A 22,914-nucleotide genomic window follows, 5' to 3' on the forward strand; every position below is an offset into this window, starting at 1 on the left:
GCCTAATGGCTGAGACGTTCCAGGACGCCTGCCACGTGGAGAGAATAGATCAATCTTAGTTTTTATTTAATCGCAGAATTAATATGAATATGCAAAATTAATGTTGTGCCATAGCTTACTAAAATTAGAAATTCAGATTGTTGGATGTCCTCTCCAAAGGTAGTCTGGTTGGTGTTTCGGCCTACACCGTTAATACAGCAAAACGCGCGCATTAGGCCTATATACAAACGTAAGCGCAATTCCACATTTCAAAAGACAACTTTTTTTATTATACAGTTTTTGGTATGCGTCTCTCTTGCTCTTGCTCTCAAACACACACGCACACACTCACATACACATAGGGGCGTGGCCAAAACACATACGTCATTGGTGCGTTTCAATGCTCGGTAAAATGGTTTAAGTAGGAGCAGAGGAGAAGTAGCTTGCACAGGGGCATGTGAGCCAGCATTGACGACAGGCTCTCGCTGAGAAACAGCCTTATATACCAGAGCTAAAATTAGGGGCGAGTATTGCTCTACCTCCATCCTGAACGTGTTTCCTCCGCTTACTACAATTGGTCCAGCTTTTCAGCGACGATATTTATAAGGTAGGCTCTCCTACCAATCCAAACTTACTTATGCGTTTGAATTACTCTATGAGAGTGGAGAAACAAGTCGATCAGAGCAACTACTAGTATTTCTCCACGGAATTGTATTAGACGCACAGATTACACCTGGCAACTCAATCTTAACAAAGGAGAAATTTTTATTTCTCTTACAACTGCATTCTTTGGATATGGCACTAGCCGCAACTATTTTGCCGTCAATCTCTACTTTTGCTGGTCAGAGGGAAAAATATTGGGATAACGTTAATGTGAGTATGAATTACCATGGTTTTATATAGGCTAGACTAAATTGTGAAGATTTATTAATCGCATTTCTGAAAACAGTCATCCATAATTATATTGATATTAATTGTTTGTTGTTTTAATGTCTTTCAGAGGTGGAAGGGTGACATTGACAGGACCATGCATTCCAGCTGCTCCATAGTCGACAACACACAGAAAATGGACAGCATTGGAAGACCGGAGGAAGAGGATCTTGACAAGTACTTGGACTTGGATTTTATTCTGGCGAATACCAACGGCGCAGCTACTCCTGTGAGTGCAGTTACGGGCGAGTACAGACTGCCAGAATCAAACAGTATGTACAACGAGGGGATCGCACCAAATTCTTACCCGATGCCCGAAATCAACACTCCTCCTCCACCGTACAGCACCAGCCTCATGGCGGAACTGCTCAGGTCTGAGGTGGATAACAGCTATTGCCAACCGCTCCCTGGCAACAACATTCAAGGGAGATTCCTTGTCAGACCCTCCTTCTCAAGTCAGGAATTTCTGGACAATATCAAAACAGAACCCAATATGGACGGTTACGGGCCAGTAATGGGGATGGTACCTAAAATCAAGCAAGAGGCGAACGTGTCCTGCATGATGTCTTTTGAACAACCGAGAGTTGCACACTCTCCGCAAGCAACGGGGAACATGACTCCTCCACTGAGTCCAAATGATCTCTTGAACTCGGACTGCCAGTCTCAACTGTGCCACACGATGTCGTTTCCCCAGGGCTACCCCTCTGCTACGGGTTTCCCCCACTCAAACACGCACCCGCATCATCCTCCCCCGCCTCATCAAATCCAAATGCCATACCCAAGCGCGCATCATTACAGTATGTGCGAAGACGGTCTCGGCGCGGCGATGAACAATCAAAGAGTTTTGCTAACACCCCCATCATCCCCGCTCGACATCATGGACGCGAAACCCAAGAGAGGACGACGCACTTGGCCAAGAAAGCGGACAGCGACCCACGTCTGCACTTTCGAAGGATGCGGCAAAACATACACCAAGAGTTCGCACTTGAAAGCGCACCACCGGACGCATACAGGTAAGAACGCTTGTGTACTTGTCAGCTACCACGAGTGCTAGTGAAATAGGATTTCATATCTGTGTTGTGAACGAATTGTCTAAGTGCGCATTCTAAATATTGTGATGTTGTGTTCTATTAGGTGAGAAGCCATACCACTGTAGCTGGGAAGGATGCGGCTGGAAATTCGCCCGGTCTGATGAGTTGACCCGCCATTTCCGTAAACACACCGGACACCGTCCTTTCCAGTGCCATCTCTGCGAGCGCGCCTTCTCTAGGTCGGACCACCTTGCATTGCATATGAAAAGGCATATGTAAGAGATGGTCCTGGACCATCCAACGAACACTTTACACTGATGCAGGCATGCAAGAAAGTATGCTTTTGAAATTTGCATTCTTTTTAAACTCAGCATATTTAAGGATTTTCTAGGGATAAACAAACGTTTGTCAGTAGGCCCACAGACGAACATGGATAAACTTGACATAGTATTCTATAGATCTGAATTATGTAGCTGGTACTACGTTTTTAACAAATTATATTTTTAAGACTGTTAGATGGGCTCTTATCTGTCATTAACAGTAGGCTGGACCTAAGTACACAACTGACTGGAAACATACTGGAACCATACAGCAAACCTCTAAAGATTGTGAGCTGTTGCTTTTCACACCATTGCCTTATTTTAAACAATGTATTTACATTCATCGGAGTGCCAATGCATTTTTTGGCAAACATATAGGCCTATATATATTTTTGAAAGCTCTCAATTTTAGAACAGCACAAGAAATAAGCTTTAAGACAATGTTTTTCTTAACTAAAACTGCCTTTTGGTCTCAGGCTTGAACTTGGTGTTTCATGTGTGCCTTGTTTCAAAGATTGTAAATCAGGGTCTATAACTATGCTTTAACATGTTTTATCCAAACTGTTTCAATTAAAACATTCCAGACAGCCCCAAGTGTGTCACTGGGGACAAAGTGAATTGTGCAAAATTACAAGTTTTTTTATCTGATGCCTTTCGACTTGTACATAATTTATACGTTGTATATAGTGTATTTTATGTACATAATAAACTTGATTGAAATATTTATGACAGTTTCCTTTTCCTCCTTGGGATATGATGTATAAACGCTGCCCTGCACAACACACTTCTACTCTTAGCTGTATAGTTTCACATCTTAAACTGTGAATCTCTCATATGACTAAACTCGGAGGTCACAGTAAGATGGAGAAGGCAATGTTCCCCCAGCTGCACAAGTGCCACAGCCAAAATCCTGTGGCAAAGCCTTTAAATACAAACATTACATTTACATAATTGCAGAGACTGAATATAGTTTTGTCTGGGCAGAGGGGTACACCACTCTTTAAGAGAGAAACCCTGCCTCAATTTGGAGAAGAAAAAAGTGAGTTGATGGTAAGGGACTAGAAGAAAAGCACTGTGACTTTGGAACACTAGATGAAATATGCAATATGTTTTGGTTACCCCTATTCTAACAAGTGAGAAGAATTCAGTGTGTCAACATTACATGGCAGCATTCCATTTCAATGAAGCCAGAGGCTTCAGACTAAGCTTTTTGTGCATTCAGCATAAGCATAAGAAAAGGGGACTCCTTTTTCCCTGAATGCGGTCAGAGATACAGTACATGCTCATTGCTGGGCCTTTGTGTACAGCCCAAGTTATATAATTCAGACATAGTTCACTCCAAACTGAATTGTGAAAACATTCAGATTGACGAGAGGAACTCAAAAGAACCCCAACTCCACCCACACTTTACTCTCATGTTTTGTTCAGCAATAACAGCAACTGATCTGACTGTAGCGGTAGACAGTGTCACCATTTCATTTGCAACAGCAATTTAAGCTGTCATCCGTGAGCAGTGTTTTCCTGTGCGACATTCAGAAACAGGGATCTGGTGTCACATTCAATTTTCTATTAAAATTCTTGTACACAACTAATGTAAAGTTGAACAGTGTCCCCTGCTATGAAAACGGACCTGGGTGAATATACCAGGGGCCTGGCTGACCACTCAACTCTGTCACGTCTTTATGTTATCTTAATTTGAAAACAATACGAAACCACTCACAGCACGAGGGGTGTATCTATCCCTTGGCCGCCTGCCAAGGTATACCTCAAACTGAAGAGAGAAATGTAGAGTAGTGTGCGTCAATGCCATTTGAGGGTTTCTTTTTTCCTGAGCAGGTTAGGCTCAGAAGCAGACTAGGGGCTTTTTCAAGACTTCTTTACCTATCAATCAGGGAGTGAACCATCTATTAAATATTACTACCATCATTAATGTTCATACCTTGAGGTGATATCTGACAGGCTTAACTTTAGAAACTATGAAGCGTGCATCAGATATTTTGGCAGTTTTTGCGCTGTTACTAAGAAGCATTCAGTTTTTGCATAGATGGAAATGTCAGACATTGTTTTATTGCTGTAAATAAAGGTAAGCATATGAAAGTCTTTTATTGGCTACTACAGACCTTCTACAAAAACACACCTCATCGTGTGTTACACACCTCAAACAACTGCATGCTGCAAACATTCTCAGTCGGCTCTCAGGTGAAGTTGAGTTGAATTCAGCTGAACCGGTAGTAAATATTTTCTGCAGGTGCTGATTTCCATGGAAGTTCTCTTGCACTGGTGTCATACGGCACATACTGTAGATCAAGCTGCTCTTGACTACAGAGAACTGCAAGTGAATAAAACAAATTTGTTGTTGAACATTGGAATTCTTTCTTCAACCATTTGTAATTCTGCAATGTTTATGCAAACAGGTCACATAATTAGAAGGCTTTGTAGACCATTAACTACTCGGATCCCAAGGGAAACCATCCTAGAGCGGGAGCAGTGGAATGAGTGTGCCACCTGCAGGAATAAGAGGGAAGTCTATTCCTGACAGGAATACCGGAATTCAACTCAACTCAATAAATGCTGATGTTGAAATGTAAAGGTATGTACTTTGTAGCATGCAAGGCATTTAGATTTTCTTCATATTATCACTGGTTGGTTTGAGACAGAAAAGATTTCAGGATGATTGCTGAACCTGTCTGAGTCGGGCAGACTTGAAAACATGATAAACATCTACTGAGGGACTTTCAGGGGACACAGACGAGGTCACCTCTCTCCAGCTGCCATTTCAGTGCACAACAAAATGAAACGGTTTCATGACTATCAGTCTGAGAAACTAATAGAAAATTACACCATGTGACAGAGTAATGGAGTAGGTGCATCTGGACTGCATTAGCCCGCATGCCTCTGCTGACAGTCCTGCTGGAAAACACGAGCATTTTTCGTCTGTACCACAACGTCCCCGGGGCAGCATTACAATGCTGAGAGCCCAACTCCCCTGCCCAGCTGATTAAATACTCCAAAACCCCTCACTCTCCACATTTGGTGCTCCTAAGGAGCAGATTGATTACATATCAAGCATGGCACACAGGTTAGTCCATTTTAAAAAAGTAATTTCTACTTTTTACCAGAATGTAAAAAAAAGTCAGCTGTCAATAGCTCTTTTTTCTTCTTGCTGGTATGGTCGCAGCAGGGGGAAGGCACGCACAGGGGATCCTGTTACCTTGGAGAGCCGTAGAGAAGACCCCACTTCCCCTACAGGGTCACTGTATGTACGCACGTGTGGTGTGCATACCCCTCCCCCCCCCCCAACCTACAGAGGCCCATGCACACCTGCAGCCACCTCTCGGAGACAGGATATCCCCCCACCCCCCTCTCATTTCCAGGAATCTCCGGTGTGACAGGGAGAGGCGCTGCACTAAAGAGCAAACCCTGTACAGCACGGCTGCCTTTTCTGGCCGTCTCTCAAGCCGAGCTCTGTGAGGACCGACTGTTCAGTTATTCCTTTTCTGCTCAACTGAAAGGCATTAAAGTTTGGATATGAAAAAAGAGTGAAGTGTGGAGAGGAAATGCATGTAAGTCGTGAGTAAACACTGGGCACTCGGTCAGACATAATTCCGCTCTGACCGCTTATGCTCATTAAGTCAGCCATGGCCAGTGAATCTACAAACCTCCATTTGGATTTAAGGTAAATAAAAAGTTACCTAGGAATTTCCTGTTATTTCATGTAGACATTTTTCACATTCCACATAGAGCAGAGACTGGAAATAAAGTGGCTTGAGAGACAGGAGACTTCTCAGAAAAAAAGGTGCCCCCCAGAATAACTGCCCCAATCCTGATATTTCTAATTAAATTATCCACGACACACACGGTAGACTTTTTGGATACAGACCGTTGAAGGATGCATGGTCTCAGAGTGAGGTGCACTTTACAACCAATGACCTTATGAACTACTAAAGGCCATCAGATCAACATTGTTTAAATGAAATAAAAATACTTGGAGACATGCTTGTAAATCTGAAATGTAGTTATTTTTATTCTATTGAACAATGACCACATACTGAGCGTTAACATCTTCGAAGAAATCCAACCCTTTTTTTCCTAGTTGCTACCAATGTAGTCAGAAATTCTCCAAAAGTTACACATTGAGCAATTTTTCACTTTTTATAGGACAAATATAACAGACATAATATACAAGGTTTATGTATACTTTATGCATTTCAATACAACAGACTTGATTATTTCTTTTTTATCTACAGAGGAAAGATAGGTCAAAGGCAGGTGAGGAGGAACGCATTCAGCTTCAGATCAGTCAAAATGCTTTCAAAACATCATTAAAAATGCCAATTTGTAACAGCAATTTGATAAGCATGTTTAAATACTTCTAATGATAAAAAAAACAAACAAAAAACAACAAACAAAACAAAAAGAATACAATGAAAATGAAAAAAAAATAAAACTGGATTTACACATTTTTTAAATGGAAGTTAAAAATAAAAAACAAAGACTATTGCACTGTGGACACAAAATACAAATACAGTATGAATGATGTTACAGGGGAAGCAGTCGATGGCTGGACAAGCTAAGCCAAACGAGATTTGAGCAGACGAATTGGAGCTAGAACGTAAGTGGAATGATCAGTTCTACAGCACTACACAATCAGAACCATTCTGTCACTAAGGACCCCCCTCAAGCCCCTTGTGCCTTCACATTTGATTTAGCCTTGCTTTAGTTGCATTTGGGGAATGGCCAGCGGCTCCAATTTTTACATGAGATCCGATCCACCTGTGTTCAATTCAGTCATTTACTCAGTGATAGCCGAGAGAGAGCACAGTGGAGACTGTGGAGTGGTGCAGGGAGGTTCTCCCGTTCTCTGTTCCCGGGGAAGAGAACGTAGACCGACCACAACACAAAGAAGGAGTGCTGGACTTTGTTAGAGCCCTGCAGTTGCAGGATAAAGTGTGATAAAGACTTGTGATTAAAACACCACAAGAGTGACCCATGTGGGCTTCAGCAGAAGGACACAGATGAAGCTCTCGCATGTGCAGGGAGAGACAGGAAATACTTTAAAATAATAAAAGCAGAGCTGGCAAGTAATGCATGTGAGTGATAGGGCATGTCAGTAACCAGCATTAGTATCCAACAATGATGGATTTCAACAACATTTTGCAATCGAAAGTGCCATTTACTTGTCGTACTATGACACTATAATTTTTCAGTCAATACCACACAATGGACCATTAATACATATAATAATGCTTAATGATGCGACTACTAATAACAACAACACTAAATAAAGACACCAACACACATGGCTCAGAAAGAAAAAAAAGATCCCTAATTTAGTAACATTTAAATACGGGGGCATGTTCATACACATTCTGGAGGGAACAAGTACAGGTTGGGCCGACACTGACAGGCTGTAGTAGTGACATAGTCCTGAAGGACCCACCTTTAGTTAAAGTCAGTCTATATCCTTTTCAGTACAAAGATAAAATAACCATTGGTAAACAAGGGTGCCAACTAGTACCATTAGTAGAGTTCAAGTAAAACTGAAATATAGCCAGTAAAACAAAGTAGGAGTTCAAGGTCCAGGCTTGAATGGTTTCAAAGCTCAGCACTGTCGGTATTATTTACTTGACATTCACATGAATACGGTCAAAAGGCTGATCTTAATTCAAATTTTGCAGACATGTATGCTATGTTGCAATGCTGTAAATGACAGTTTAAAAACAAACAAAACAAAACAAAACAAAAACACCTAAATGTACCAACACTGCATGAGCTTTAGCAGTGGGATCACCCTTCCACCATGTTTGTCCTTTAGCTATCAAACCCCTCAGTTCTAGCAGCCAATTAATGTGAATCGTTTGAAACATGCACGGGACACCTGTACATTTTGACAACACTATGAGCGTATTCTCATGAGAGACGCAAAGGGGTTGTGCTTTTACGGTAATGTGAAACAAACATGTAGCCTTTCCTGAAATGGTAAACAGCGCTGGTGGTCAGACAAAAGAGCTTCCTCTGTTCCTGCCGCTGTAGAACACACAGTGACCACTAAAGAATGACTTCCCTCATCTGATGTTTCTCTTCCTGGACATCCCAATTCACAGGGGAAAGGTCCTAGATACACCGCAAAGCAGGACATGATTTAAAAAAAAAAAAGAAAAAAAAAAAAGAAAAGGATTTCAGCCTCTCCTACTGCCCATGATAAGTAAGCATTCACATGGATCCATTCACACACACACTGTCTGAAACGAACAAAAAAAGAAAATAGAGTTTTCTGTACAATTTGTTTCCAGTGATGGCGAGAGCCACCCATTCACACATGCAGAAGACCATACCACTAGTCCTGTGCCCCTCCAAAAATAAAAAGTTAGCGAACAAATTATCAGTCCAATCCACAACAGCGATACTTTTGTCCTTTTTTTCTCAGCTTAGTCAGAATGACATCCCTTCTTGACGACCTATATCGACTGCAACCAGTCCAGTGTGAAGTATTATGTCATGTGACATCACAGAACTTCACTAGCCTAACATGAGGCCCCTATTTCCCTTAAACAGCATGTTTGACTGGCGGCAGACCGTGCAGGTTACGCAGTGCATGTACAGTGTATTAGTTTGTTCGCAAAACACCACAGGTTAACCCTCTTGCTATGGTTGATCACATTAAAAGTAAGAGGATAGTATGATTGTTCGATTCGTCACTAAAACACCCCAAACCCACTCTATGTGTCACCTAAACCCCCTGCCCTCCCAACCCCTTTAATATAACCGTTTTGATTTTGTTGAGCTTGTTTTGCATTTGTACTTTAGTTTGACTTCTTGCATTGTGGTTAGTACATCATGAGGTGGGGTGAGATCATGACTAGGGTCAAGCATCAGACATCTTGGTCTTGTTGAGCGTATAGAGTGGGATGGGGGATGGGGGATGGGGGAGGGGGGGTTAGAGGTCAGCTGTGGGAAGGAGGTAGGGGACGGGGGAGCTCAGCCTAGCTGAGAGCGTGAGCGGTAGGCTGGGGTCGAGCGGGGATGGGGAGTGGGAGGTGCGGCGGTCACGCGTTGGACATCTCGGCCTTGCTGAGGGCGATGGCGAGCTCCAGGTCCTCCTGCTCCTGCTGCCGGAGGCGCTTCAGCCGCTCCCGCTCTGCGCGCTCGCTCTCTCGCTTGGCCCACTCCATCTGCTGCGCCTCATTCCCAAACTGCAAGGGGTGTGGGGGGGGGGGGTGGGGGAGAGAGTACAGATAAGGGACTTTTATGGAACGGCGTAGCAATGTAACATGTAACACACAAACACACACACATACACACAAACACACACATACAAACATCCTGCCATATATTGATTTCATTGGCTTTAAGAAGTTTCACACCTATAACACCAACAGCCATTTGTGTGCCCTGCACACAAAGTCTGCACCATTGCACACCTGCGACCGACACGCACACTCATGCACTTCACCTTCACCACATACTACACTGAGAAAAATGATCATCACTTTGACTAGAGGAAGAAAATTATTCAACAGACAATAAGACCATATTAAACAGCCTCTGTAATTTAAACTTAAAAGATGCAGTGTAGTTTATAGTAAATTAAGAAATCCTAGTTATGATATCCACTATATAGACAAAAGTATTGGGACGCCTGCCATGACATCCACAGGAACTTCAATGGCATTCCATTCTAAATCCATATCTATCAATATGTAGCTGGTTCCCCTTTTGTAGCTGTAACAGTTTCCCCTCTATTGCCACAAGATTCAAGATCCAGTGTCTGTGGAATTTTTGTCCATTCATTCAGAGTGTAATGACAAGCATCCCAATACTGGTGTCTATATAGAGTACTTCTGAAGACACAATGTTTGTTTAAATCATTTAATATATGGATTGAAATGTAATTGCATAGAACCAATAAACTGGGAAAAGAGTCTTAAACTCATATAAATGATGTTTAGAATAAATCATAAATAAAATTGCCACTATAAACACCAGAATATAGCAAGGATATTCCAGTGTATATGAATGCAAAAGAAAGATAGAACATACAATAAGTTAAAAAATATTGGAATGACCACAGAGTGTATTATAATACAGATTCAATATGACAGAGGAGTACAACAGTGCTCAGGGGGTAGGAGTGTGTGCATCTCAACTCCCAAATGTTCGGTCCAAATTTTGTGCCAGGGCTCAGTGCGAGTGATTGTGTGAGTGAAGCGTGTTACTGCACTAGGGGATTTTAAAGCATGTGATCAACGTGAAGCATTTGAACAAAAAAAAAAAACAAGACTAGCTGGGTTTAGGTGGCTAATTAACAGTATAGCTTTTGTAGCAGCATCGCTCTCATGGTGAAGTATATATATTTTTTGTAAATTAAATTTCACAATGCACAAGAGGCTACTTGATCAAGAGACAGCGCAAACATTGTAGACAGTGTACATTTACGCAAAATGCTGTCAAAACAAACCACAACTTCAGGTGTCTTACCTTGGTTCTTTCGTTTCCTGTGAGATGAAAATCGTGTTACAAAGCACAAAAAAAAATACAGATTCAAACTCCAAACAGCCACCTGTTACACCCCCCACCCCCTTTTAGTTTAAAGGACCACCATAGAGGAGTGACAGATAGCACACCCACACACACAGACATACAGGAGGGACCACTTTAATGGGTCAATGGTGTCAAAAATGAAGGCGAACACATGATCAAACACAGCATGCAATGATAACAGGCAGAGAGAAGCTGAAAGAGAAAAACAGGAAACAAGAGATATGCCCATGTTGGTGAAGTGGCGAATTAAGGCAACAATCACAGCGGCTACGCATGTCTAGAAATTACTTCTTATACTCACACACACACACACACACACAACACACACACAACACACACACACTCTTGAGAATTGTGAAATGGCCACATGCATGGTGCATGTGCTGGTGTGGATAAGAGTTCTTGCTTAACCACTCGATATGCTTATGTCAGCAATGATTAAGCACATTGTTTTTTTGTATTTATACAGTTGAGTGAACCCATTCCATGTATAACATTATAATGTAATAAATATATGCGCAATAAACGGGGTCCAAGCTGTACAGATCTTGAAGCAAGTCGCTCCACAGTCTTCTGATGTAGTAACGCAAGTGCCTATGACCGGAATTAAAACTTACCACCATTCGGCTGTGCAGGAGCCGAGAATAATTTAGCTAAATGGCCCTTAACTGTTTCCCTTTCATTCTCTATGGTAGTGCTAAACCACATACCATTTGGTACTGTTGCACCATATTTTAGAGGCACTCCACCTGAACAACTTTCACTATCATTTAAACGGAGAGGACAGGTATACGACGGAGTATTAGGGCCACACATGAAGAAAAAAATATTTTTGCCATGACGAGATTAAACTCGACAAGTTGACTTTAAAATCGCCATGTCGACATTAAACTCGACATTTCGAGAATAAAGTTGAAATGTCATGTCGACTTTAATCTCGACGTGTCGAATTTAAAGTCACCTTGTCGACATTAAACTCGACGTTTCTAGAATAAAGTTGAAATATCATGTCGACTTTAATCTCGACGTGTCGAAATCAAACTCAACATTTTGAGAATAAAGTTAGTTTGGAGAGAGAACGACCGATCCAAAGTAGGTAGCATAACCGGGACGATTGAAAAGGAGGACGAATGAAACATTCCAGTTTTCTTCGAGTGCAACAGCGATAGACATAGGCCTACATCATGTGGACAAAACATATTAACCTCCATTGCTCAGCCAAATTCCTTATACGTCCTTTTATCACAGAGTTACAGGGATAAATGCGATGGTCAAAAGTAAACTTCATTAGCGGTTTATTTATTTATTGTAGGCCTATTATTAAATAGTGTTTTTCATCTAAAGGTTCGACTTCCTGCTAATGCACTAGACTAGGCATACTAAGTGCTCTCCCCAAACCCCAGACTTTCACATTGCATGTTTGTTTGTAATGGATGCAAAATAGCCAGCTACTGCTGAATGTCTATGGAGGGACGAATGAAGCTGTCCTCCCGACCAGGCAACCTCATGTATTCTAAGTAAATGCACACATATCCATGTTTATAGCCTACTATATTTATGTAGGTGAGACATGGAAAAGCAGTTTTAGAAAAATGAGTTTTGCCGTGTTAACCTATGGAGAGTGACGGCCTGGGTCATGAAGGGTAGTTTTTTGGATGTGCGGTGGCCTTACACACGTAAAAACAGAGTGACATTTTGTTTTATAGAAACATTATATAAGTGGAAAAATTTATTATTCTAGCTATATAAATGACATAACGCATAGTATTTCCATAACCGCGAGATACGCGCTTCACGATGACGGCAATGAGTTAACAGACAAGATGCAATCTATCTGAATCTATCTGCAATCTAGAAATCTATCTGAAATAACACCTATTTGAAGTAGGCCTATTATTCATGTAACATATTGTGTGTTAGTGTAGGCTACATAGCTTAAACTGTAGGCTATGTTTAAACTGTATTTCGAGTTTATGTCGGCATGGTGACTTTAAAGTCGACACGTCGAGATTAAAGTAGATGATATTTCAACTTTATTCTCGAAATGTCGAGTTTAATGTCGACATGGCTATTTTAAAGTCAACATGTCGAGTTTAATCTCGTCATGGCAAAAATATTTTTTTTCTTCATGTGTGGCCCTAGTCGTACAGGTGACAGGTAACTGTGACAACTATTCACAGTTAATTTTCATGGACCTGAGTTAAGATACGTTGTTTTAGTTCAAGTTATGCTTCTAGTTAGATTGCCAGATGTTTAGTTTGTTTGTATGAATTATTTCCGCCTCCAAATTGCTGTTAGATGCACAAACAGGAGAAACTTACTGAAGCAATTGATTCAGTATTCCTGCACCATGACAATACTTTTGTTATACAGCGGAGAAAATAAGTATTGAACACGTCAACATTTTTTTCAGTAAGTATACTTCCAGAGAGGCTATTCGCATAAAATTTTCTACAGACATTAGTATTAACTTAGGTAATCCAGACATATTAAAAAATCCAAACATTAATGTCCCTAAGTAGAGTTATGAGTAAAAAAGTGGAATGGCACAGGGAAAAAGTATTGAACACACGAAGAAAAAAGAGTACACAAAGGCAAGGAACGAGCTGGAATCTATACATAGTTAGAGAGTAATTATCCCTCCTATCTGTGCAAATTAATGTAAGCTGGGTTAGTACATATTGATGAGCTATAAAAAGGTTTTTCGTTACCAAGTTGTCACACAAGAAACCTGTCATGATGGGTAAAAGCAAAGAGCTCTTCCAAGACCTTTGCAACATTATTGTTGCAAAACATATCAATGGAACTGGTTACAGATGCATTTCAAAACTTCAGAATCATCCAGTAAGCAGTATTGGAGCCATTATCTGCAAGTGGAAGGAACATCACTGCATCATCAATCGGCCATGCACAGGATCTCCTCACAAGATTTCTGACCAGGAAGTCAGAAGGATAGAAGTGTAGCCTAAGAGCCAAGGACCACTCCAGAAAGACTTGGAGGCAGCAGGTTCAATTGTTACAGAGAAAATCATAGGTAATGCACTCCACCGCCATGGCCTCTATACATGCTCACCCCACATGACTCTATTACTGAAGAAAAACATGTCGAAGCTCATTGAATGTTTGCTACACAACATTTGAATAAGCCTATGAAATACTAAGAGAATGTATTCTGGTCAGGTGAGAGCAAAATTTTACTCTTTGGATGTCATACTACACACCATATTTGGAGGATAAATGGCACTGTGCATCACCCTAAAAATACCATACCAACAGTGAAGTTTGGAGGTGGAGGCATCACGGTGTGGGGCTGTTTTTCATCTCATGGTACTGGCAGACTTCATACAGTTGAAGAAATGATGAATGGAGCCATTTATTTCTGGGAGAATCTTGCCATCCACCAGAACAATGAGGATGAGACATGGCTAGACCTTCCAGCAGGACAATGATCCAAAGCATTCAGCAAAGGAAACTCTCAATTGGTTTCAGAGAAAGGAAATTCAGGCCCTGACTTAAATCCAATTGAACAGTTTTGGAAGTTACCTAAAGATCAGGATTTACAAGGGGGACCCCTGGAATCTTCAATATTAAAAGACTATCTGTTGAAAAAAATGGGCCAAAATCACACCTGAATACTGCGACTGATTAGCTTCGTCATAGAGGAAATGCCTTGAAGCTCTCATTACAAATAAAGGGTTTTCTACAAAGTATTTAAGAAATTTCAGTAGGCGTGTTCAATACTTTTTTCCTGTGGCATTCCACTTTTTTTACTCATAACTCTACTTATGAACATTAATGTTTGGATTTTTTTATATGTGTGGATTACCTAAGTTAATACTAATGTCTGGTGAAAATTTCATGCAAATAGCCTCACTGGAAGTATACTTACTGAAAAAATGTTGACGTGTTCAATATTTATTTTCCCCGCTGTAGCTGTAGTTCAAGTATACTGGAGTGATGTACAATTGTGCCCTGAATTATCTGTTTGACACCTTATTACTATTTCCTGACGTTTTCTTCCGTTGAATAAATTGTGTATTGTATGTGTGTATATTTGGAAGATTGTATACAATGCATTGCGATTTTTTGTTTGTTTGTTTGCTTCTAAACTGCACTGGCTTAACATTTTATAGATTTTAACAATGTACGCATGTAATGTAATGACACATATAAAATGGGGTTTTCACACTTTGTAGCTTTTAAAATTCTATAAAATGTGCTAAATTACGTTATTACATTTCAACTGCATTTCACATTTCTATTAATTTAATGATTTTATCCATTTAATTGCATATCATTTTTAAGCTTTTATTTAATTACATTTGAATGCAATTAATTATAACAAACTGCGCTGCTTGGACCTCTAATTATTACAAACACTCTACTATAGGCATTTAACTGTCTTGACATCATCAGTTTGATTTGAGCAAGTAACAGACAGATCAACAGTGTCTTTGTGTGGATTGTGTCCATATTTGCAAATCAGAAATGGTATAGCAAGCTCCATGTCCCCAAAGTCATGCAAACAAAACAAGACCACACCAGTAGGGGCACAGAGAGGAGGGGTTGTGATGGGGTATGGGCATGACAAACCAGACACCTGCAAGGGGTCTGCCTCGCAGGGTCCTTGAATACACACATTTACAACAGAACAAAAACAAACAAACAAACAAACAAACCAAAAAAAAAAAAAAAAAAAAAAATCACATGCTCGGTTGAAAACTCCGGCCTGACAGCTGAGTAGTGATACTGCTGCTTCCCGTGTGAGCAAACCGCACAGCCGTTGGCTTGGAACTATCCCCCCAAAACAACCACCTACCCTCAAACCGGCAACCTCCCGGCTTCTGAGGATCAGGAGCGCTGGTCACTGTGCTTTAAAGCTCAGGGCAGCACTCCCCTTCCTCATCCCACATCACTCAAGGAGTCTGGATAAGGAGCAGGGTACAAGGAGCTCCTGCATAACAGCGTTATCTTAATGAGTAAGTACGCATGGAAATGTAGAGAGAATGGAGACAGCAGAGACCTGCGTGTTGTGCAGGCAGAGAAGGCTGTTACTGTCAGCGGACACAAGGCCCTTTGTAGGGTTACTACAATATGGCCCAAAAGAGCCAAGTACCAAATAAGACATAAGAGGACTGACTTGAGGGCTTCTTTACACATGCCTGTGTCTCAGGTGTGATGGTAAAGAGAGAATGAATCAGAAAGAGAAAGAAAGGAGACCCCCAAGAAGGTAGGGAACAGAATAAGACAGACAGACAGAATAGTTATGAGTTCCATATCTCTCACTCTACAGTCTGTCCAACTCCCACACAAGAGAAGAGTGCTGGGGGAGACTTCATGCTCTTAAGTGCAGGACAGACCAGGGATCCTCACACATCAGAGGGACCCTTGTGCTGCATGGCACAGGTGAACAACATGATGTGTCAGGTGTACCACTGCACACCTGAAGGTTGCTTAGGGATAGATAGTCCATAGGAACAGCTGAATCGTTTGACAGTGTCCATTATGCACCCATTTACCCTAGTGGGGTCTCGCTGGAACAGTGTTAGAATTCACACCAGTTCTTTTATGGAGCCAATGGATGTAGCTTTTCTCCATCTAACCACATGGCATAAATGCTATCATACCAATACCATCATACCAATTCACACTGTGTGTGTTTGAGCAACAGACTCTTAAAAACATATGTTCTAGGATTCACTATTAAAGGAGAATTCCGGTGTGATACTGACCTAAAGTGTATTGAAACATGATACCGAGTGTGAACGTATGTCTCATAGCCCATCTCGGCTTGTCCCCTGCACTCCAAAATCTGGCGCTAGTTAGCCGATGCTACCAACAGCTTTTTCAATAGTGGTGCTTCGGCATCGGGCTAGCCATGCAAATAAATCATTGTTTTACACCCATTTACGAGGCTCAATGTATCTCCACACTTCATTGGTAGACTTACGAGGGCCCTGACATTTAAAACGAGACATTGAGAACTTTGAAAAAGCACTGGTAGTTTACTTACAAGACGATTTATACAGACAGTATCTTCACGAAGTTTAGTGTTTGCAGCCATCTTGAATTTAGTCACGATAAGTCAAGCAACGAGTAAGAATGAACAGGTATGATAAGGGATCAGATTTCAAAAATAATTCAGTGGAAATGCATGGATTCCAGTTTCTTCCAGTAGCAGCAACTGGAATCCATGCATTTCCACTGAATTATTTCTTATCGTGACTAAATTCAAGATGGCTGCAAACACTAAACTTCGTGAAGATACTGTCTGTATAAATCGTCTTGTAAGTAAACTACCAGTGCTTTTTCAAAGTTCTCAATGTCTCGTTTTAAATGTCAGGGCCCTCGGAAGTCTACCAATGAAGTGTGGAGATACATTGAGCCTCGTAAATGGGTGTAAAACAGTGATTTATTTGCATGGCTAGCCCGATGCCGAAGCACCACTATTGAAAAAGCTGTTGGTAGCATCGGCTAACTAGCGCCAGATTTTGGAGTGCAGGGGACAAGCCGAGATGGGCTATGAGACATACGTTCACACTCGGTATCATGTTTCAATACACTTTAGGTCAATATCACACCGGAATTCTCCTTTAACTTTGTGCATCTATAAGGACTGTGTCTTAATTTAAGCCGGATAAATAAAAATACTCATATGTGTATGCATATTTATACGCATATAAGAGAAAACAATCTCCGTCCAGATTATCGTTTTCTCATCGTTTTTCAAAAGTTTTGCATCCACAGTAGAACACTATAGAAGTGTTTTTTTTTTTATCAGTGTCATTGAAACCACACGTCATCATATCTGAAGCTCTCCGTTACCTCTGTCCACACCACAACGCAAACCCGGGGGGTTCAACCACCTCAGAGATCGTTTTCAAAAAGCATCGCTTTCAGTGTCAGAATACAACATTTTAATGTTGACTGAAGAGCTAAATGGAGAAACAATGAGTATTTATATTTACCCAGGTTAATGTGGACAGGGCCTAGAAGAAGCCTTTTTCTAGAATGTTCCTTAAGCACAACTAGGACTCGCCCTGTCAAAAACCTGAGTGGGTCTAACATGACTGACAATGTCTATTCCAAACAGAAACATACCGGTATTCACACTTTCTTTATCTTGTGCTCTATATTTTGAAGTGAAGACCTACAAAGACTCACTTCAGCAACTTTACATAAAATTCCCCTGAACCTGAATTTGGAAACTGTGGGTGTGGGAGGCATTTTTAACACTTTGAACTTCAAAGTAAAATATAAAAATCCATCTACCCTTGCAGGTCTCTCTGAACTGTGTGTACATGATTTGTTGTCTTGTGTGGATTCTGGAGAGATGGGACCACCTTTGACAGGAAATACTCAAGACCCTAGACTATGTTATGAGAGAAAACATGCTCTTATGAGGTATCGGCTGCATTTGCCAAGGGTCACTGTGGAGTTCAAAACCAACTCCTATTAGCCTCCATCCAGACAAACTACCAAGCGTGATGAGTTTTATACGAATAGAGAATGAAGAGTGGCCAGAATGAGGCGTAGCAGAGAGGTGGAAGAAAAGCTGTTGTGCTATGCTCTAAGATTTTTTTCTTTTTTTCTCGCAGAAAGTCATGATTAACTGTGAAGCGCAAGAGAGCGAAATAAAGGGGTGTACTGGACAGAAGAAGAGTATCACTGAGCTCAACTTACAGAGCTGAAGTCTGCAAAACCCAATGAGGAGTCTCTAGAGGCTTTACTTGAGGCAGATGGAGCAAATGGATCTTTGCCACTAAAGGGATCCCCTGGGACCCCCGCCACCCCCTTTTTACTCTGAAAGGGGTCGCTGGCGTCAGAGCCGAAGGGCTGGAACGGGTCGCTCGGCTTGGAGGCATCCCCCGATCCAGGCAAGTTTACAGGAGTGCTTTTACCTGAAAAGAGTTCAGAGATAAACCTAGTTCATTCTCCAGCCATTCCCTGCAGTCATGACAAAGACAGTGACATTAAGGGAATGGTGTCACGTGACACTCTTAATGAACGAGAGCTATGCGAGGATGTCTGATCACTTAGTTTCCGTCACATTTTTATTCCGACTGAAGTTGCAGCTACATGAGCAGCGGTGGCAAAAAGAAAGAAAGTCTCCTTTTGAGGAGACATAATCTGTTACACAAATAATCTGTTACACAAATAATCTGTTACACAAATACAAATGGAGATATTCCTTTTTCCCTTTTCAGAGTTATCCCTACATTTTACAAAAGGCACTTGGTTGACTTCACCTGAACTGAGCAACAACAACCAGCGAACCTCAACCCTGCCACCCAGTACAGCCTGTAACCCGAACACCACTTGTGGTGCACCCCAAGCCACACATGGGTTAGAGCTTGTATGACCGAGGGAATCTAACAATCACACACATGTACATACTCTATGCTACGATTCTACATACAAAACTCTACCTCAAAAAAAAACCTCATTCACATAGTTTTACGCTTTTGTGCTCTCATTTTACAATCTCACACATAAACCACAAGTTTGTATTACTGTGCCCCAATTGTCTGATCTTGTTCTATATTGAGGGTTGAAGTAAAACCCACTTAAACCAACAGCAACCTCAAAACTTCACAACCCCTATCTGTAGTAAAGTTTCCTGAACACCTAAATGTTGATCATAAAACAGATAATGTTGCTTTTTATTTAAAAAATAAAAGTTTGCAAATTCGCAAGAGAAATGCGTGGGAACGTTTCACTAGTTGTTGCTTCCCATGTGAAGGTGTTAACCACATGGCTAATTTGGCTGGTATTCACATGTACCAGTCCACATTAGCACCTCTCAAACACTAGCTCTCAAGCAATCAGTTCTGTTCTTTCCGTAAATGGCACATGCGACCGCAAAAAGGAGCTCCACCCTTTGTTTTTTAACATCAGCGCAATTTAAACATCCTCTCTGCATCCTCCAGGCTCGTGCACGCATGCATGCATGACTGCATATGAATCCATTGTCAGTATCAAAACTAGGCCTACATACCACCTGAAATCTAAAAAAATGAGGAGATATATAATTTTACTCACTAAGGTACTTTTGAAATTTCACAACCTCTTATGCTTTTCCTGCACTCTATAAAATGTTCAAACATGCCAGTGAACGTTCTACTTGGCACCTTTGGAGTGAGTGAGAACATTTTCTAAAGGGAGGGGTAGTGGTTTTGGTGTTCTTTTCTGTTCTACTCTCTGGCACCAGTCATGAGATAAACGTTGTGGAAAATTACAAGGAAGGGAGAGAAAGACATTTACAGGACAGTGAAAAGAACATTTACTCAGGACACAGTCAGAGTAAAAGTTATTCTCAGTACTACTTGCACCCCCCCTCCCCCACCACCACACACACACACACACACACACACACACACACACACACACACATATAGTATAAAGAGGAAGTGGGAAAGGGTGGGGAAAGCATCATAACATCTGATGTTACCAGTGCAAGCTAACAACACATCATCTATACTCCATCAACACCTACGCAGTATATTATAACACTAAGAGCTGAGAGCTGACCTGACAGCACAGGCCAACAGCATTAGCAGACCCCCATATGCAACTCACATACATGCACGCACACACACACACACACACACACACACACATACACTCTTCCGAATGCATTTCTTTAAATTCAATGAAATATTTAATTCAGTTTCTTATTGTTTATGTAATTCTCCTTACATACTGTACATCTTTTTAATTCAATATTTGGTTTACTGTTTTAGTGTGTCATCATGTCAGAAAAAAAAAAAAAAAAAAAAAAAAACTTTCCAACACAATTCCATAATTTACGGGAATGTAATTGAAAAATTACATGGCAAATACTTTCAGCTGCACTGGTGAGACCCTGTCCTAAATTTCAGAGACCACCCATATATTGTATCAATAACGCAAAAAGTAAGCAGTTTGTTAGTGCAAACTTTGGAAACTGGACTTTGTTTCTGCATGCATCTGCTGCAAGGTTCCAGCGATCAAAGGAACAGAGTCTGCTTTAGCTTATCTGTGCCCACATTTCCTGTTTACTGTGTCAAAGAGCTGAAAAAAAGCTGCACTTATGATAGAAAATATTCTGGCCACAAATAACATCCATCAGTTTAATCTCCACAGCCTCCCTCAGTGGTGCGGAGAACACATGAGTGACAGCATTAGGGGTGATTAGGGACAGTTCATACGCCCCAGAGTCAGAAAAAAATGTCATAATTCAATCTCTCATCACTCACAACTGGCAACTCTCGCTGAATTTCCAAAACAGGATATAGCTGTGAGTAGATGGGTGTGGTGGAAAGTCTGTGTGCAACTCAAACGGACATTAGTGTGCTTGATGCTCAAAAACACTACTTGCAGCAAAAACACTGCCAAGTGTATATAATAAAATGGAGGCACAAACAGATTCATTGCTTCCTGTGTATTGAATTGAGCAACACGGTTTGAGGATTCACTACTCAATTTTATAAGGACATACCACTGGGAGGTTTAGGTCGAGGTGGTACACCTTTCTTGGGCGGCAGAGCTGGGGTATCTTGCTTTCTGCTGAAGGGGTCATCTGCAAACCCCTAAACAACAAGAAGCAACACAAAATGTTTCGTGTGAACAAACCAAATGTAAAGGTATATGGTATTAATAGTATAAGGTCAAACATAAGTAAAGGCGAAGACCCATCAGAGGAATCATCAGTTATCTCCATGGCCAGAGAGAGTTGCATGCACACAGCATTTGTTAAGGTTGGGAGTTTTATTCTGGTGCCCACACTGAATGGCATAGGGCTAGCGTAGGATCTGTCAGGTGGGAGGAACTACTCAGACAAATCTGCATGCAAAACCATCATTGAGGTTAGCCTCACGCGCTGAACAGATGTGATGAGCACCGACATAGGCGTCATCTGCTGAGGCCATGACTCTGAGGGCCCATTTGTACCTTTGACATTTGGCTGAAGTCTGCAAATCCGCTGTTGCTGCCAAATGAGCTGCTTCCAAAAGGGTCAAGTGTTCCAAAGAGATCTGGAAGGGTCAAAACAAGAGAGATCATTTGAGTTTACAAGGTACAGGGATATCTACAGGGATGTTTCCCCACAATTATACTAGGGGAAATTGTGCTTTTGAGCAAAGTTTGATGAAATAATTCATAAATAAGCAAAAACCAAGATACAAATTTAGCATTTGATAGTTTATATACACAAGTACTATTTCTAGCAGCAATGTATGGTAGAGCTGCAATTGCATCTCAACCTATTACTACACATGCTCAGATGAAAACTGGATAAGGGTGGAATAACCACCTAATAATAATACCACCTCATCCCAAGTACACTACCATTTTAATATACCATCCTATTGGATCCTATTTTTTAAGTCTACTTTTTCTCGATCATGTAAAATATTTTAATCTGAGACTAAATGAGTGGCATATCTATTTAATGGCTTTTATCATCCGTTTGGATGCATGAATAATGTACTTTTAAAGTAGAATCTGTAAGAGGTCTTCCTCAGATTTCAAAGCCCCAATGCTTACTTATTGTCAGTGTCCTAGCTGAGAGGGTGGGGGAGAAGACTGGTTTTCATCACTGCCTGTCCAGAGCATTTCATTCAATTGAATATTTTCAGCGACTAATTTTAGAATTCTACCTCTTCAATGTTGCCATGTCTTCTGTTGATTACTGGACAAAGAATAGACTTGCAGACTATACCCCACTGCAAGATGGGTCCCTAGATAGCTGAGGTGCATTCAAATTCGTAAACATAGGCGAAAGTTTGCGAATGTTTCCAAACAGTTTCCCGTTTGCCTTGAGTTTTCGGCGACCGTTTGCGAACAATCGCAGACAGTCTGAGGAGGTAGTTCTCCGCGAACATACAGTGGAACTGGACATGAGTTTGACAAAGGCAACAATGCAATTACCATTAACACCAAATCGTTCATATTTAACTGTTCAAAGAAAACATGTTTACCACGAACGTGCGCCACTGTTTGCCAAATTTGAACGCACCTCTGGTGAACCTAATATAACGCAACTTTTGAAAGGTTTTACAAACAAGGACACCACTGTGTAAATCTTAGATTTGCCTTTGCATCTTTAACCTAGACTCTGTGCCACCAACATT

At 41.1% G+C, this 22,914-nt stretch overlaps 2 protein-coding genes across 15 annotated transcripts in view; one reads left to right on the plus strand and one right to left on the minus strand.

Annotated features, from left to right (window-relative positions):
* Positions 1–418: 418 nt before the first annotated feature.
* On the plus strand, positions 419–2,986 carry klf2a (Kruppel-like factor 2a). 2 transcript variants are annotated; one of them, XM_042057489.1, is made up of 3 exons: positions 419–586; positions 980–1,922; positions 2,044–2,986. In XM_042057489.1, exons 2-3 carry the CDS (start codon positions 1,007–1,009, stop codon positions 2,217–2,219), a joined length of 1,092 nt encoding a protein of 363 aa, XP_041913423.1. In that variant the 5' UTR covers positions 419–586; positions 980–1,006; the 3' UTR covers positions 2,220–2,986. The 2 variants fall into 2 exon arrangements, with proteins under 2 accessions (XP_041913423.1, XP_041913422.1); XM_042057488.1 differs by having other exon boundaries at positions 421–852.
* A 3,271-nt stretch (positions 2,987–6,257) lies between these two features.
* The window catches only part of eps15l1a (epidermal growth factor receptor pathway substrate 15-like 1a), a 42,739-nt gene continuing 26,082 nt past the window's right edge, over positions 6,258–22,914 (minus strand). For 7 of the 13 annotated variants that reach the window (XM_042111662.1, XM_042111667.1, XM_042111671.1 and 4 more), the window contains 4 exons: positions 21,734–21,816; positions 21,282–21,372; positions 18,485–18,702; positions 6,258–9,453 (listed from right to left, as the gene is read on the minus strand). In XM_042111662.1, the coding sequence (XP_041967596.1) occupies positions 9,307–9,453; positions 18,485–18,702; positions 21,282–21,372; positions 21,734–21,816 (539 nt within the window). In that variant the 3' untranslated portion in view covers positions 6,258–9,306. Of the gene's footprint in view, positions 9,454–10,738; positions 10,756–17,347; positions 18,703–21,281; positions 21,373–21,733; positions 21,817–22,914 lie in introns of those variants that run through there. The other 6 variants (XM_042111666.1, XM_042111663.1, XM_042111669.1 and 3 more) reach the window with 6 other exon arrangements.

This window comes from Alosa sapidissima, chromosome 12 (genome assembly GCF_018492685.1).
Source record: "Alosa sapidissima isolate fAloSap1 chromosome 12, fAloSap1.pri, whole genome shotgun sequence".
In the NCBI taxonomy this organism is placed as follows: Eukaryota; Metazoa; Chordata; class Actinopteri; order Clupeiformes; family Clupeidae; genus Alosa; species Alosa sapidissima.

Excerpts from the sequence above, each read along its gene's own strand:
- klf2a (XM_042057488.1), top strand. The coding sequence starts at position 775 with ATGGCACTAGCCGCAACTATTTTGCCGTCAATCTCTACTTTTGCTGGT. Across the intron at positions 853-979 it reads AATATTGGGATAACGTTAAT|AGGTGGAAGGGTGACATTGA; the intron begins GTGAGTATGAAT and ends AATGTCTTTCAG. Across the intron at positions 1,923-2,043 it reads GCACCACCGGACGCATACAG|GTGAGAAGCCATACCACTGT; the intron begins GTAAGAACGCTT and ends GTGTTCTATTAG.